This window comes from Carassius gibelio, chromosome B23 (genome assembly GCF_023724105.1).
Source record: "Carassius gibelio isolate Cgi1373 ecotype wild population from Czech Republic chromosome B23, carGib1.2-hapl.c, whole genome shotgun sequence".
In the NCBI taxonomy this organism is placed as follows: domain Eukaryota; kingdom Metazoa; phylum Chordata; class Actinopteri; order Cypriniformes; family Cyprinidae; genus Carassius; species Carassius gibelio.
In genome coordinates, this window is record NC_068418.1 from 29,095,440 (window position 1) to 29,113,848 (window position 18,409).

The 18,409-nt window shown below is 40.5% G+C and overlaps 1 protein-coding gene across 1 annotated transcript; it reads right to left on the reverse strand.

Moving 5' to 3' along the window:
• Positions 1 to 63: 63 nt before the first annotated feature.
• LOC128011048 (calmodulin-binding transcription activator 2-like) lies at positions 64 to 18,330 on the reverse strand. The gene is made up of 14 exons (XM_052593083.1): positions 16,756 to 18,330; positions 14,835 to 14,961; positions 13,758 to 13,892; positions 10,351 to 10,511; positions 6,712 to 6,896; positions 6,362 to 6,440; positions 5,953 to 6,187; positions 4,072 to 4,346; positions 3,729 to 3,895; positions 3,281 to 3,491; positions 3,134 to 3,205; positions 612 to 632; positions 297 to 490; positions 64 to 222 (listed from the first exon to the last, which is right to left on the reverse strand). Exons 1-14 carry the CDS (start codon positions 18,328 to 18,330, stop codon positions 132 to 134), a joined length of 3,528 nt encoding a protein of 1,175 aa, XP_052449043.1. The 3' UTR covers positions 64 to 131.
• Positions 18,331 to 18,409: the final 79 nt, after the last annotated feature.

Sequence of the window (18,409 nt, forward strand, 5' to 3'; positions counted from 1 at the left end):
AGATTCTTCAGAGAAACAATATTTACTGAGGAGGTCAGAAATATCTGGAGTTTAGTTCAAGCTTGTTCTAGATCATGTTTCTCTGGAGGGCTCTGGTTGAGAAGGGCTGGCGTGAGTTAACAGCTCAGTATCTAGACGTGTGTGTACCTGTGTCTGCAGCGTCTGAGGAAGCGCATGATCTTCCGCGCGGCCTGATCCTGTTTCTTGGTCAGGAACGAGCCTCTGAAACACAGGAGCAGAGTGTGAGTGAAGGGTCACAGGATCACTCACAGTGTGTATATGTGTGTGTGTCTCACTTGAGCTTGGTGCTGAGGGCCCCGGGGCCGCGCGGGCCCTGCTTGACGCGCTCGTACTCTTTATAGCTGCGGTAATACTGCTGGATGAGGACGGCCGCTCGCCGAGACTGCTGGAACTTCTTCTGCTCGTAATAACTGCGGAACTTACTCTGGATCAGTATCGCCGCCTGCGTCATCTTCTTATAGAGAGCGTACTGGAGGAGGAGAAACACACACAACTAATATAGAAATACTGCAGGAGGACAACACAACACACACACACACACACACAACACAACACAGCAGAAACATGCGCACAGTTTAGTTTGATATTACCTTCAGTGCTATCCAAGTTAGCTAGCATGAAATTAAACGAGAAACAGGAGAGACATCAGAGACACGGCAGCAATATTAGTGTGTTAGCGAAGACACACACACACACACACACACACACACACACTCAGTCAGTGGCAGTTTGTTTCTGAACATCAAATGTTTTTGTGTGTATGCTTCATATTTTCATATTTAAAGTACGAATTTGTGCCCAGGGTTAAAATTGCCTAATTTTGTTGACGTTCTTGTAAAAACAGTATAAAATAAATGAAATGCTCTTAAGGAAAGGCACCATAGGGTACCAAACATTTAACTTAATTTCCCAGATGACTGATTACATAAAGCAGCGCAAACATTGGTTGTCATTTTTAATCATGCGGCTGAATCATTGTGTGTCTAAATATGCTCCACGTTTCTAGAAAACAGATCTGAACTGAACCGAAAACAGATCTGATTCTGAGGTTATATCAGATTTAAAGGTTTCCAGAGGGAAATTTAGATTTCTCTTCTTAATCACTCCATAAATAAAACAATACTGTCAAAAGACACGTTTTTAGCATGTTTAAAGGAGTAAAGTGTTGTATAAATCAGTGTGAATCAAATATGAACAAATCCCTCGGTAAAATCCTTCAGAATATAGAGAGGAATAAAACTCTACAACTATTTGAAAATCTGGAATCTGAGGGAGCAAAAAAATCTAAATATTGAGAAAATCATCTTTAAAGTTGTTCAGATGAAGTTCTTAGCAATGCATATTACTAATCAAACATTAAGTTTTCATATATTTACAGTAGGAGATTTACTAAATATCTTCATGAACATGATCTTTACTTAATATCCTCATGATAATTTTGACCCATATTTATTTATACCTACTTAACTTATGACTGCTTTTGTGCTCCAGGGTCACAAATAAGAAACTACTGTCGACAGACTGTAAAAATACATTGTCTGCATGTTTTTAACCCTTAGGGGACTAAGCCCTTTTTGGTCCGTTTTCTCTATTTTTACATTTCGGCTTATAAACCATATGTAATGAGGATGGACCACCATGTATTTGGTATCAATGGATTCAGAAGACCCTAAGCTACCATAAGCATGCATGCAATATGTCTATAAAGGAAGTATGAGTGAAAAATTGTACAATAAACTAGAGAATTTCAAAGACAAAAATTAGATTTTTGTCATTTATTACTGAAAATCCTACCTCACACAACAATAGTTAAAAGTTTTTGACCCAAAAATATATTTTTCAAACTCTTTGCTTGACAGAAATGGGTTAATGTTCAATCAAATGTGTAAAGAACAATTAAATAATTAACTTTATTTACAAACAGTCCTAGGCGTTTTTTTTTATTTTTGGGACTAAGCCCTTTTTGGTCTGTTTTCTCTATTTTTATATTTGGGCTTATAAATCATATGTAAAGGAGATGAAACACACTGTGTTTGGTATCTATGGATTCAGAAGACCCTAAGCTACCATAAGCATGCATGCAATATGTTTATATAAAGGAAGTATGAGTGAAAAATTTTACAATAAACTAGAGAATTTCAAAAACGAAAATTAGATTTTTGTCATTTATTACTGAAAAACACACAATATAGAACAGTTTTTGAACAAAGAAAATATATTTTTTCAAACTCTTTGCTTGACAGAAATGTATTATTGTTTAATCAAATGTGTAAAGAACAATTCAATAATTAACTTTTTTAAAAAACAGTCCTAGGCATGCCAGTGAGCAAAGCAAGGCCTCTCCAGGCCTTTCCAGTAATTGTTCCAGAGTTTGTTCTGCCGTAAATCTTTTACTGCTTGCCATTTTGATAAAACAATTCTGTAATAATGCTGTATCTCTCTCGAATTTATCTCTTTGTGCTCGCTAACACTCCGTTCACTTTCTGCTTTCTCCACGTGATGCTGATTCTCCGATCGCTCGAATTTAGCTCTTTGTGCTCGCTAATACTCCGATCCCGTTCTGCTTTCTCCACCCTGATGCTGATTCTCTGAACGCTTATTAATTACATGTCTTTTCCTTTCGTCCAGCCAGCTTTTACAAGGCTACAGCAGAGCTACAGAGTCCTCTGAATCGCTAGAAGACATAACCTTGCTCTGATTGGGTTAGAAAAAGACTCCTCCCAGCGGCAATTTTTCCATTGGCTGTTGCGTGTTGAATCTGCCTAGCACAATCGTTTTCATTGGCCTGTTTACGCAGTGGTATTGCGCAATAAGGGAAGTGTTTAATATACAAACTGGACACCGCTGTTTTCAGCGGAATCTGAGGAAGACGGCAAAAAAAAACCGCATCTCTCTAGCATTAATAGTTTTTGAGATAACTACACATTTGTAAAAGTATGCCATTTTGGGCGGTACCGCCCAATCCGTCCCCAGAGGGTTAAGGAATAAAATGTTCATTATGAATAAGATATGAACAAAACTTTATAATATAGAGAGGATTAAAGCAGTGAGTTCTGGTGAATGGAGAATGCATATGTAATTATTTGTGTGTGTGTGTGTGTGTGTGTGGTACCTGTTTGTATTTGCGGTAACAGCGCTGTATTACTGCTGCAGCCATGTCCTGCTGCTCCTTTAGCCTCCGCCCCTAAACACAACACCCAATCGTTATCACATCAGACACACACACTCAGTCAGTGGTCGAGTGTGTGTGTGTGTGTACCTTGTATCTGCGGAAGGCGTTCTGGATGACACGTGCAGCTTCATACAGCTCTCTCTGCTCCGTGTCCGTCAGCGTCAGCAGAGCGAAGTCTCTCTCCATCCTTCCATTGGCTGAGGCGTTCAGAAACTCCGCCCACGCCACGCTGCTTGGGGGGCGGAGCCTCTGCAGCGCCAAATCACTGAGGAGCGAGGGAGGGGTGGGACACAGACCCCTGCACACACACACACACAGTAGAAACAGACAAGTGAAAACTAGTGTAATGTACCCAGTGAAGGTGAAATCAATAATAGTAATCTCACATCAATCTGTCAGAAACATGTTTGGCTCACATTCCACAATAAAATCCCATCAAAGAGATGCTGATGTACGTTTATTACATGCTTGCTCTTTCAGGATTCCCAGATGTATCTGTATTGTTTTTAACACTGCTGTACAGGTGTTTGTGTACCTGTCGACGGTGTCCAGGTATGTGGCGAGCCACGGCATGGTGTCGTGAATGGCAGGATTGTCCCGCCTCTCTCGCAGTGGTGACTCCGCCTCCCGGTTAAACTCCTCCTGTTTGATTCGCTCAGGAGTGGCCTCGATGATCTGCTCGGCCAGCGTTGCCATGTCAACCTAACAGCCAAACATCGCAACATCACCATCACATCGTTCATTCACTGTGAGCGGCAAAACATTGTTCCTTTTCTCACTGATCAAAACTTTTCTCTATTTTTCTAACTCTATGCGCATGTGAACATTGGTGAGGGGGCGGAGACTATAATGCGCTGTCCAATCAGAGCTGCTCTCACCTGCAGGACCTCGTCAGACAGGAAGTCCTCGTTCTCGGCGTTCTCGCTGTAGCTGAGCAGCTCGTCGGCGAGCTCCGGGGCCGAGGGACTCGAGACCTCACAGTCCATCAGGAAGAGCGAGTCGGTGGAACCAGCCGGGGGCGGGGCTGAGAACGGGGAGGAGGGGGTGGAGGCGGAGTCCATGGGGTCAGGAACAGAGCCACTGGAGTAGGCGGAGCTTGGGGAGGGAGAGGGCGGGTCACTGGGGGAGGGGACACTGCTAGACGAGCTCAGACCTGAGAGAGAGAGAGAGAGAGAGAGAGAGAGAGAGAGGGAGAGAGAGAGAGAGAGAGAGAGAGAGAGAGAGAGAGAGAGAGAGAGAGAGGGAGGGAGGGAGGGAGGGAGAGAGAGAAAAAGGCTTAGTTTCTGGCTTGTACACACACAAACACAATATAATTTGCTGTTATACTTCATATAGCTACATATACAAGTCGGAAACTAAACTTTTGTTTTTGCACAGGGCTATCTAAAGGGTTAATGTTCCCATCTTGTGATCAACTGTAAAAATAACAAATTTTACCTCTTCCCAAAAGGGAAAGCCACCAACAATCAAGAATGCATGATTATATGGTGTCATGGCTTTTCAATCAAAAAAATTTCATTATAATGGAAGTCAATGGGGCAAAAACAGCCACCAACAACAAATGAGGGAGAAAAAATGTAAATCTAATGCTGCACAACTAACAATGCATCAAAGCCAATATTGTTACTAATCTTTTACATGCCCAAGACTGTGATAAAAGGTAAAATGATATCCAGTCCACAATCAGTTTTTGTATTGAAAATATGATATTTAGTGTGTTTTCCCCCAAATCAGTGGTATCATTTATATACTTGGCAATTAAAGAGTTAAACTTTGATTTGTTTATTTATTTTTTTTTACATTTGGTAGTTTTGATCAGGACTGAGGTTGATTAATAGATTTATGCAAAAAAAAAGGGGAAAAAATATATATATATTTATCTGATACATTTTTAAAGCAGTTTAATTGAGTGGATGTTGTCATCCCGAATATAATGAAAGGGTAGTGAATTTGAACAATGCACAAGGGGTTAAATTATAAAAGTTTTATGAGTTTTTTTTTTTTTTTGGACATGCTTTTTTAAGAAACAAAAATTAAAACTTGATTATACTTTACCATTTTTATATTAAAAATGAGTTTAATTTTAATTTAATTTAATTTAATTTAAAGCATTTGGGTAAATTTTTTTAGATTTTACAGGGCCTTGTTGTTGTTACATTAAAATATTAAATTATTAAAGCTTTTTGGACATGTTGTTTGAAAATAAAAAACATTTTGTTTTAATTAATTAAAATGGAATTCAGAAAATTAAAACAGGAAGCACATAATTTGGAAATCTGTTTTAAATATAAAATGTACATTTAATTTAGTCTAATTCAATTAAAAACAAATGTATAAAAATTAAAACAGAAAGCACAGAATTTAGGGAAAATGTAAGAGATTTTATTGGTTAAATAAATGTTAAATTCTCAAAGTTTATGAATTTAATTAGACATGCGTTTTAAATACAAACATTTGTTTTTAATTTTGTGTAATTAAAATGGAAATTTACAGAAAAGCACAGAATTTAAGAAACATCTAAGAGATTTAATAGTGCTTTATTGTAAAAAAATAAATAAAAATAAGAATAGTATATTAAATTGTCAAAGTTTTATGAATTAGACATGAGTTTAAAAAAAATGCATAAGTATTATGAATTGAAAAATATTTTTTAATGAATTAATGAAAAATGTATTTTTAATTTAGTTTGAAATAGTTATAATTTATAAAAAAGCAGAGTAAAACTAAAAGGTATTTGACGGGGGCTGTGTGTGTGTTACCCGTGTCAGGGCTGCTGGACAGTGGAGACGGAGGAGAGGGTGTGTCCAGTGTGTGTTCCTGCGTCTGAGAGTGTGTGTGTAGCTCCTCCAGACAGCGCGCTAGACGTGTGTGTCCTCGTGAACGTGCCACGGCCAGAGGAAGACGTCCCAGAGAGTCCGGGATCCCCAGAGCCGCACTGCTCCAGCGGTACAACAACACCGCCGCGGCCTGATGACCCAGAGCACACGCCCACATCTGACACACACACACACACACACATGGGTCAGAACCACGAAACATGACACAGGAAATCATCATATTATTCTGATTTCTGAAGATCATGTGACACTGAAGACTGGAGGAATGATGCTGCTTGGTGAGCAGAAGAGACTTCTTTCAGAAACATGCTTTACTCATTTTTCGACGTACCAGAGGTGTGCAGGAGAAATGATCAACGTTCAGAGGATCCACTTCCTGTTCCAGATCCAGACTATTCACACTGATACTCCTAATGCACACACACACACAAACACACACACAGAGACACATCATTAAGCACAAAACACACTGACCGCAGAAACTAGAGATGTACATGTGACCCTGAAAATAATTCTGAAAGCTGAATAAATCATCTCTCCAGTGATGTGTGGTTTGTGAAAAGGACAATATTTGTCTGAGATACAACTATTAGAAAATCTGGAAACAGTGTCAGAAGCTGGAGCAGGTGTAGTGTGATGAGCTGTGTGTGTGTATGAGCTGTGTGTGTGTGTGTGTGTTACCTCCAGCGTATGAGTGTGTGTATGAGCTGTGTGTATCCCTGCGCGGCGGCGAGGTGCAGCAGTGTCATCCCTCTGTGTCTGACGGAGTGTGTGAGTGTGTCTCTCTCAGCGTCTCGATCCCAGCGACCGCCGGCCATCATCCGCTCACACACGGCCACGATCCTGCGCTCGAACCACAGCCCCGACTGACACACACACACACACACACACCATCATTAACACATTTACACACTTCCTCACATCTACTAGAGAGAAATCATCGTTCATCTGACGCTGTTCTGAGCGTTAGATCACACACGATCACTCACACCGCTCACATCATCACCTCCTGTAGTCTGCTTTATATCAGTCACTAGTTACACAGAAGACTGCCTTAAATTAAATCTAAACATGTTCAGAATTCAGATTCAGAGTGAATTAATTATAGACTGTATTGACTGCGTTTGAGTCACTGCGTCAGATGTAAAGCTGTCAAACATTTGTTTTTAACCCATATCAAACCAGTGTTTTTAAAGAAACACTACAAACCATACTGACAAGAAGCTGATGTTGGAGCTACAGGGAAACTATTTAAAGAGGTAGCATCTCTGAAATATACACTGCTGGTCAAAAGAATGGGATCAGTGAGACTTGTAAAGTCTCTTCTGCTCATCAAGGCTGCATTTATTTGATCAGAAATACAGAAAAAAACAGTAATATTGTAAAATGTTATTGCAATATAAAATAATGGTTTCTGTTTTAATATCCTTTAAAGTAGAATTTATTTCTCTGATGCAAAGCTGAATTTCCATCATCATTACTCCAGTGTAAAGTGTCACATGATCTTCAGAAATCATTCTGATATGATGATTTATTATTAGACTTATCAAAAGTTGTGCTGACAAATATTGTTTTGGAAAATGTGATAGTTTTTTCAGAATTCTTTAATTGATAAAAAGTTTAAAAGAATAGCATTTATTTAAAATATAAATCTTTTCTAACAATATAAATCTCTGCTATTACTTATTAACAGTTTAACACATCTTTTCTGAATAAAAGTTTTTATTTACTTAAAAATAAATAAGAATAAAAATTTACTGACCCCAAACTTTTGAAATGTAGTGTATATTGTTAGAAAATAATTAATATATTTTAATCTATATGAACAGAAGTTTATGTCTATAAATATATATAAATATATCAGATTATGATGTTTATTTAGAATTTCACAGCAGCAGAAATAAATAAAACTGACAAAAACTAAACCTCTTTTAGCGAGATGCAGTTCAATCTGAAACTACAGGCAAGCACTGTTTTTAAAAAATGGTCAATTTTAATATTTTGGGATATTTGCCTTTTCATAAATTATTGAATTTACTATTAATGACTAAAGACTAGTGGAAAGAAAACATCCTAAATACACTTTGAAGTGTTCATTTTACTGCACTTTATCTGTTTGCGTCTGCTGATTTCAATTCTAATCCATATCTTCAAAAGGTTTTTTCTCCACTTCAGCAGCACGTACAAACACCAACACTTAGAGTTTTATTCTTCTCTATATTCTGAAGGTTTTTACCAAGGGATTTGTTCATATTTGATTTTTCAGATTTTATACAACATCTTATCATTAAAACATGGTTAAAAAATGCATATCTTTAAATGCTGTGAGTTTTTTCTCCACTTCAGCAGTACGTACAAACACCAACACTTAGAGTTTTATTCCTCTCTACATTCTGAAGGTTTTTACCGAGGGGTTTGTTCATATTTGATTCACACTGATTTATACAACACTTTATTCTAAAAACGTGGCAAAATGCATTTTTCTGATTTATGGAGTGATAAGAGAAATTCCAAATCCCCTCTGGAAAGAAATCCTAATAAAGCTAAATATTTCACTAAAAAGACAGTCTTGAATTGTTCATTTAAGACTAAAGTCGAAACGAATCGTCACGCAACAAAATGCGACCAAAACATCAAGTGAATGCAAAAATAATTTCAAAGCGCTTGTTTCTTAAAAAAAACCTCTCCTGCATCTGAAGTGGGTTTAGATTAATCAGTAACAGCAATTATTTTAGTAGATTAGACTGGTTTAGATAGTTAATCTAAAAATAATGAATAAATGTAGATGAGCGTGGATAAGAGGAGGTGGTAACATGACTACTTTTAGTACACACACCCTCCCTCTGTTTTTTCCCTCCTGTCTGTCTGTTTCGGTCTCTCCGTCCGTCCTCGTGCTGGATTGACGTAAGAGTGGAAAAGCTAAAAATGAATGAGATGAATCAGCAGGAGGATCCTTACGAACGTGTGTTGTGTTTGAACTACAGCAACTCAAACGACCAGCACTAAACCTGAAGACTAGAAACTACAGGAGTTTACCATGAGAATCAGATGAGGAAACAGTGATGTGTGTGTGTGTGTGTGTGTGTGTGTGTGTTTGTGGGGTACACCAACATGGAAAAAGCGCTATTAATACATGCATACTGAAGTGATGTCACTGGCAAAGTTGACATTCCGCTGGTAACCCTGATAACACACACTCATAAATCCAGCGCTCATCAACACACACACACACACACACACACACACACACACACACACACACACACACACACACACACAGACACTTACACAAGGTGTCGACGTGACTTTCTGGTGAACGTTCTGGCAAGTATGCAAGATTAAGTAATAAATAAGTTTCTAAACGTATAGTTGAAATAATCTCTACATGTCCACACTAAAGAACTCAACTATTTTCATTTATATTTCACTGTAACATTTACTTACAGACATTTCACTGAAACATTTAATACATACTTGAAAAAAATGCACAATAAATTCAAATTCCAACATTAGAATTAATGTCCAAATAAAAAGCCAATTTGCAAATAATAAAATAAATTCAGCTTCGTTTCATTCTCATCAGTAAATTAATCCTGGGTGTTAATGGACAGGACTGGGATGTGTCTGTGTGCATCTACTGAATATATTTATTAATCATTCTTGCATTAATTAATTTTTTCATTCATGCTAGTAATCTTGGGGTCATCGGTTCGATCGCCAGGGAATGCATGAAGTAATAAAATGTATATCTTAAACACAATTCAAGCTGCTTTAATAAAAGCTTGTATAAATGTAAATTCAGTATGAGAATTGCCGATAATGACTGAAATCAAAACACATTTAGTTGAAATGCATAATGACATGAGTTTTACGAAACATCTGCATATGATCTTTTTTAATTATAATAGTTTCTGTTGATAATTTGAATTAGATTTCTGCTTTTATTTTATTTTTAGCTATTCTGTTGTTTTATCATTTTATTCGTTTTTTTAAATGTCCATATTGTTTTTATTAATGTTTTTATTTAGCACTTACACTAAGCTTACACTAAGCTGAAATCAAATTATTTAATAACATTTAAATTAATTATAAGTCAAGTTTTACTCTATTTATTTGTAAGTAATGAATTTTAAAAAAAATAGTTTATGTCAGTTTTAGTTAACAATGACAAAAGAAGAACGCTTAGATATTTGTAAAATGAGACAAAAACACAGAATGAACAGAGAAACTCCAGTCCAGTGTCTGGTTCTTCATCCGTCGCTGTACGAGTCTGAGAAACTGATATAAACCCACATCAGAGGTGAAGGTGTGTGTTCGTACCTGGTTTTCAGGAGTCAAGCGCGGAGCAGAGCTCTGGTTCCTCGACAGCTGCTGATGATAGTGATTCATGTGTTGATTCTGCTGATTGTTACTTGACATTTCTGCCATTCTCCGCTCCATCTGCTCCAAACGCTCCAGAATTGACATCCTGAACTGGTTATCTGGAGAGAACGAGAGACAACCTGATTCACTGCTGTAGCGCGATGCAATTCTGAAAAAAGAAGAACTGAAAGGTCGTTCTGTCCTAGAATACAGTTTAGAGTGAGTTTATTAACCAACTACACCTGAAAAAACAGTTTTCATAGTACGGTTTTCCGCATTTTTATTATCATTTTTTTATATATATGTGTCTACATGTTTTTATTAGGTTTCAGTTAATTTGATTTAACCTGCTTTAGTACTTCAACTTGAAATGAAGTGACACATGGAATGAAATATCAAATGAACGTCTGTAATTATAAAATTTCATTTTAAGATATTTTAGTACTCTCAGAAAACAAGTAGTTGGCAAGTAGCTGAAATAAAATCATTTCAAGTTTAACTTTCAGTAAAAAAGAAAAATAGTTCAGCCATAAATTAAAAAAAAATATTAAATGTGAAATTTGGAAGTAGAAGGACTGAAACAATATTTTATTGTAAAACATACTATAATCCTGTTGTGTTTTTGTCATTTTTATTAGTAATCTATTAAGTTTTAGATATAGTTTATTTAATTTGAATTATTTTAGAATGTAAAAACAAACTAAATAAAACTGAGAAATGTTGTCTTGGCAATTACTAAAATAAAATAGGTTTTTTAATTTTATTTTAAAATTTTATTTTATTTTATTTCAACTTAGACTAAAAACATTGGTATATATATATATATATATATATATACATATGTGTGTGTATGTATATATGTATGTATGTATGTGTATGTATATACATTTATTTTAGATATATGTGTATTTTTTTATTAAAGCAGCAAACATTATTTTCCCTAAACAGGAACTTTATTACATTGACCTGCAAGAGAGACATTTGTAAAACATGTTTTCCTTAGAATAAGCTTTGGATGATAAGCAGTCTGTTTTATCACGCAGGAAACTTGGCGGAAGAACGTAACAGATCTTGATTCTCAACACTATCCATTCTTAAAACAAATTCTAATATTTACTGTATTGGACACAAAACAGACGTGTATGTGTGTGTGTGTTTAGTGCTTGATTTACAGTGCATTTGGATGTGTTGACAGCTCAACACACACACACACACACACACACAATGATCTCTAAGATGAAGCTCCAAACACAGAGAGAGCAGTTTTAACACAGTCTTTCCTACCTACACCATCCATGTGTCTCTGTGCCATCGTTTAGACGATCCGACAAAATCAGCGAATCAGAAAAAGCACAACTCCATGTCTGTCTCAGTCGCTTGCTCAGGAGTGAGACATGTTCAAAAATACAAGTACAGAAGTATAAAAACAGTTTTTGAGTACAAACACACTTCAGAGAAGGGCAGATGTGTTCACACAGGAGAGAGCGTTCCACATTGTCTGGAGGACAAATGCAAACGTCCTGCTGGATCCTGACAGACCTCTGTCCTCGAGTGGGGAAAGTCCCGAATGAGACGAGAGAGAGAGAGACACAGTGGAGCTTAAATTACTGAGCCTGCAGACGGCCGGAGAGAGAGACAGACCCGGACACATGGATTTAAATAGGCTTTAACTGAGCGACAGAAATAGAAACCGGCTGATATCCACACACACACACACACACACACACATACTCTCTCTCTCTCTCTCACAGACAGACAGACACTCACTCACTCACTCACTCACTCTCTCACTAACTCTCTCACTCTCACACACACTCACTCTCTCACTCACACACTCTCTCATTCACTCTCCCACTCACTCACTCTCTCACTCTCTCACTCACTCACTCACTCACTCACTCTCTCACTCTCTCACTCTCTTACACACACACACTCACTCTCTCACTCACTCACTCACTCTCTCATTCACTCTCCCACTCACTCACTCACTCTCTCACTAACTCTCTCACTCTCACACACACTCACTCTCTCACTCACACTCTCTCACTCTCTTACACACACTCACTCTCTCACTCACTCACTCTCTCATTCACTCTCCCACTCACTCACTCACTCTCTCACTCACTCACTCATCACTCACTCACTCACTCTCTCACTCATTCACTCACTCTCTCACTCTCTTACACACACACTCACTCTCTCACTCTCCCACTCACTCATCACTCACTCACTCTCTCATTCACTCACTCTCCCTCCCACTCACTCACTCTTCCACTCACTCATCACTCACTCACTCACTCTCAAACTCACTCTCTCACTCACTCACACACTCACTCACTCTCTCACACACTCACTTACTCTCTTAAACACTCATCCACTCTCTCACTCACTCTCTCTCACTCACTCTCACACACACTCACTCACTCACTCATTCGCTCATTCTCTCACTCACACACGCACGCACTCACTCACTTCTCACACACTCACGATCTCACTCACTCACTCTCACGCACTCTCTCACACACTCATGATCTCACTCACTCACTCTCTCGCTCATTCTCTCACACACGCACGCACTCACTCACTTCTCACACACTCACTCTCTCACACACTCACGATCTCACTCACTCACTCTCTCACTCATTCTCTCACTAACACAAGCACACACTCACTCACTTCTCACACACTCACAATCTCACTCACTCTCTCACTCACTCTCTCACACACTCACTCACTTGCTCATTCTCTCGCTCATTCTCTCGCTCACAACCGCAAGCACTCACTTCTCACACACACTCACTCTCACTCACACACACACACACACACTCACTCAGTTCTCACTCACTCACTCAAACATTCAAACACACACACACACACACACACACACACACTCACTTCTCACTCAAACATTCACACACACATGCACACTTTCACTCACTCACTCAGACTCACACACTCACTCACTCACTCACTCACTCAGACTCACACACACACACACTCACTCACTCACTCACACACACACACACAAACTTAAGCACCTTTCACAGAAAAATTGCCGGAACATTGCAGGGTTGCCTTCTGTATGAACGCAAACACGTCCCGGGATCGATCCTGGGTTGGGGACCTAGTAACACTGACGGGTTCAGTCCCGGAACAAGCACTACATAATATCACTGCGCCTGCTGCACTCATGCTACACAGCAAAGCTCCTTGATTATTACGCCAGAATGAGGGTATAGTTCCTAGCCATATCAGCCAAGAAAACTTTTCATTTTCCGTCAGTCTTAGTACACGATGTTTCTCCAGCCATTCTCATCTGCAATGTTTGGGTCAGGTGTGTGTGTGTGTGTGTGTGTTTTACTCACCATCCAGTGATAACCAGTCCAGCTGTGAGCTCGGTAAGGACGAGGCGTTGCGAGCACGATACTCGAACAACACTGAGGAGGAGACGGCGCTGGAGTCCTTCAACACGTACAGAGCGACGAGTCCAGCTTCATGAGCTACACACACACACGGACACACACACAGGAAGCTTATTATATACAAAACTCTACATGAAAAATTATTGTTTCTTCATGCACTGGTCTATTTTGCTTCCTTATCATGTCTCTCCTTACAGACTAGTGAGGAGAAATCATTCCAAACACACATTTAAGTGTTTATTTTATTTCAAATCTTTATTTTTGTCTTTAGATTTAGATCTCAATCCATAGTTTATCTCTTACAAACACCAAACTCTACAGATTTATTCCTCTCTATATTCTGAAGTTTGGTTATATTTTTTTACACTGATTTATAAAACATTTCACTCCTAAAAACATGTTGGAAATGTTTTTGTTTTCTTTCTGTTGACAGTATTTTCTGATTTATGATAAAAAGAGAAAACGTGTGTTTGTGTGTGTGTGTGTGTGTCTGTATGTATGTGTGTGAGCGAGAGTGTGTGTGTATGTGTGTGTGTGTGAGAGTGAGTGAGTGATTGTATGTGTGTGTGAGAGTGAGTGAGTGATTGTGTGTGTGTGTGCGTGAGAGTAAGTGTGAGTGAGTGAGTGAGTGATTGTGTGTGTGTGTGCGTGAGAGTGAGTGTGAGTGAGTGAGTGAGTGTGTGCACGCAAGTGAGTGTCTGTGTGTGTTAGTGAGTGAGTGTGTGAGTGTAGGTGTGTGTGCGCGTATGTGTGTGTGTGTGTGCGTGTGAGTGCGTGCGTGTGTGAGTGTGTGCGAGTGTGTGAGTGAGTGTGTGTGTGTGTGCGCGAGTGAGTGTCTGTGTGTGTTAGTGAGTGAGTGTGTGAGTGTAGGTGTGCGCGCGCGTGTGCGTGTGTGTGTGTGTGTGTGTGCGTGTGTGTGTGTGAGTGCGTGTGCGTGTGTGTGTGTGAGTGTGCGTGCGTGCGTGCGTGCGTGCGTGCGTGTGTGTGTGTGTGCGTGTGCGTGTGCGTGTGTGTGCTCACCCGGACAGTAACAGCGCAGGACTCCTGGCTGGATGAGAGAAGCTGTAACTCTGCTCTGGTCAAACACACAGGAGTATCGTCCGTCTGTCTCTGACCATGGGCCTGTGATCAAAACCTTCACGCCGCCCTGAACCACAAGGAGTTAAACATGCTTATTACAGCTCCCCCAAACTAAAACCACCAAAACATTCTTGTTTTGAGTTTTTTTTTATGTGAGAAAATAACACCAGTGATATATTAGTATAATTGCTATCATTTTTTATATTGTTTTTTATTTTAATTTTAATTGAAGTTGTAGTTATTTACTGTTTTTTTATTCATTTTTTTATCTATAATTTTTTTATAATTAATTTACTAATTTAAGACAAGTTAAAATAAAAAGTAACTTTTAATATATTTTATAAAAATTTAAGGTTTCCAAAACACTTCAACTTGTCATGGGGTTCCTCAGGGATCAGTTCTGGGACCCCTCCTCTTCTCCATATACACAACATCACTGGGTCCCATCATACAGGCACATGACTTCTTCTACCATTGCTATGCTGAAGACACACAGCTCTATCTCTCATTTCAACCAGATGATCCAACAGTAGCTGCACGGATCTCAGGCTGCCTGGAGGACATCTCGGCAAGGATGAAAGAATATCACCTACAGCTCAACCTGGCAAAGACTGAGCTTCTTGTCGTCTAGGGATGCTCCGATCACGATCGGCCGATCGTTATGCGCATCTCGTCAGTAAAGCCGGTTTTCTAATCAGCGGTTAATTCCATCAGGTGCGTGATTTCACATAGAGCAGCTGTTACTACACAGAACCGTTGTTAATAGAGAAGATGCGCAAATCCACTTCATTTTCAGCGTTTTTTGGCGCATCTCCTCAGTTAACAACGGCTCTGTGTAGTAACAGCTGCTCTATGTGAAATCACGCACCTGATGGAATTAACCACTGATTAGAAAACCGGCTTTACTGACGAGATGCGCATTAACGATCGGACGATCGTGATCGGAGCACCCCTATTGTCGTCACTGCCACTCCAACTCTACAGCATGATTTCACCATCCAGCTAGGTTCTTCTACAATTACCCCATGAACTTCGGTCAGAAATCTTGGTGTAACCTTTGATGACCAGCTGACCTTCAATGTGCATCTGCAATGTGGTCTTTGAAGGTGCAGACTGCACATTGTCCAGGCCCTGGTCATTTCTAGGCTGGACTACTGCAATGCTCTTCTGGCTGGACTTCCATCAAGCACAATCAAACCTTTACAATTAAAGTTTATTTGATAGCGTTTTTTACGATACAAATGATTCAGAATGCAGCGGCACGACTGGTCTTCAATGAACCTGCAAAAAGTTTAAATGTAAATGTAAAAACTAATTCAAAAACGAAACTATATAGCATATAAAATATAAACCATAGTAGTCTCAGTAATACTAAAATAACACTGGTGCTAACCAAATGCAACACAAGCAGAAACTTTTGTTCTTCTATTACCAATTGTCAAAGCTTAGACTTCAGAACATAATGTTTCTTCACCTAAAAGTCTTAATTTTATATTAATTTTAAATTATTTTCGCAATGGATTTGAAGCAATTAAAGAAATAATTCACCCAGAAATGAAAATGAAAATTCTGTTATCAATTACTCAACCTCAACAAGTTCCTTTCTTCTCAAAAGATGATATTTTGCAGAATGCTGGTTACCAAACAGGTGAAGCTACCCGCTGACTTCCATAGTATTAAAATTAATAATGGCTACCGTCATCTGTTTGGTTACCAGCTTTCTTTGAAATATCTTCTTTTGTGTTCAACAGAAATAAAACATTCATACAGGTTTGGAACAAGTGGAGGCTGAGTAAATGATGACAGAATTTTCACTTTTGGGTGAACTGTCCCTTTAAAGAAGAGGCATGAAGATTCAAACCTCGGGGTACGACCATTCGGGCGAGAAGTCTGTGATGTTGGCCAGCCGCTGGGTTTCTGCTGGGTTTCCTCCAGGGTTTGTAAGAAGAGGGAAGGGCAGGAATGAGGTGGACGGTGTCGGCTGAGGAGGAACCATGTAGCGGATGGGGTAAACGGGCGGAGCCAGGGTGGGATGGTGACTGACAGGCTCCTCTATAATGTGCTCAGATATGAGGTCGGGGAAGGCGGAGTCAAATGTAAGCCCAGCCTCCTCTCCGTCTATATGGCCGCAGTGGGTGGTGTCCATGGGCGTGACTTCTGATTCGAAATGTGAATGAGTGGGCGGAGACTGCTCCTCCTTCACTTGTACAGGACTCACAGTTGGGGGTGTGGCTGGGGGTGGTGTCTGATTCGAAGGTTGAATGCACATGGAGTGCTGTGACTCCGCCTTTTCTCCCTCTGGTGGCAGCTGATTGGTTGGCAGCACCTCAAGAGAGGATGTTATTTGGGTGGCGGGCGAGAGAGGATTGGTTAGGAGATGACCGGGCGGGACTTGAGCAGTGAATCCAGTGGGAGGAGCTCTGTCGTCGGAGGGTGGGACAGATAGAGGAGAACTCAAAGAATCTAGTCCTAAAGACATCTCCAGACACAGCGGGAGCAGCGCGGGAGTCGTTCGCGTCGGAGAGAGTGAAAAAGACAGTGAGGACGAGGGACGACCCGGAATACTCTTCCTCTCCGTCTCAGAACAGAGAGAGGATAGAGACGATGGAGGAGATGTGGGAGAAAGAGACAGAGCAAGAGACAGTGGCTGAGGAGATATTGAAGGAGGTGGAGATGGGGAAGAGGAGGCGGAGACTGAGTGAGGTGTGAGGCCGGGTCCTCCGTAGGTCTGCCCCTGTTTGGGGCTGTTTAGGAAGGAGTCAGGGTCAAATGGGAGCAGCGAGGGTGATGGCGACGTCGGGTTTGGGGGCAGGATTGTCCCAGGGGTATCAGTCAGCAGCAGTCCTCCAATCACAGGGCTGGGCAGGAAAGTGAGTGAAAGCGTGGCCACGCCTTGATTGGGAGGGGCGGGGCTAGGTGGGGAGGCGGAGCTTGTTGGGGAGGGCGTGTCCTGTTTGGACGGCACAGGAGATAGAACGAGACGTCCGCCGGCACGGGTGACTGACAGGTGGGTGGAGCCTAACTCAGCATTTGGCTCCTCCCCATAGCCACACCCCACCGGGGTTGCTGTCGTCATGACAATGACTGCTGCCAATCCACCCCGCTGGTCACCATAGAATCCATTTCCGTTGCTAAGAGCGATTGTCCCCGCCCGCTGCGTTTGGGGTGGACTGGAGGACGAGGAGGAGGCGGAGCATGGGGAAGCCACGCCGCCCGGATCATCGCCCCTCCCACCCTCTTCAGGCTGCTTCCTCTCTGAAGGTACAACAGCGACTAACGCATCGCCCGGTCCCGCCTCCCGCAGAGAAGGATTCTTCAGCTCATTGAGGGCGGGGTGAGGGGTGGGCAGTTTGGGCGAGATGATGCGATGTCTGGTGCTGTTGCAGCGGTGAGGAATGTTGGATCCAGGAGAAGCTGCGGGAAACACGTCACACATGGCAAATAAATGACCCTGGTAAACCACACACTAGCATCTGAAAGTATGGGGTTTATTTCATCAGTCAAAACTGTAATAT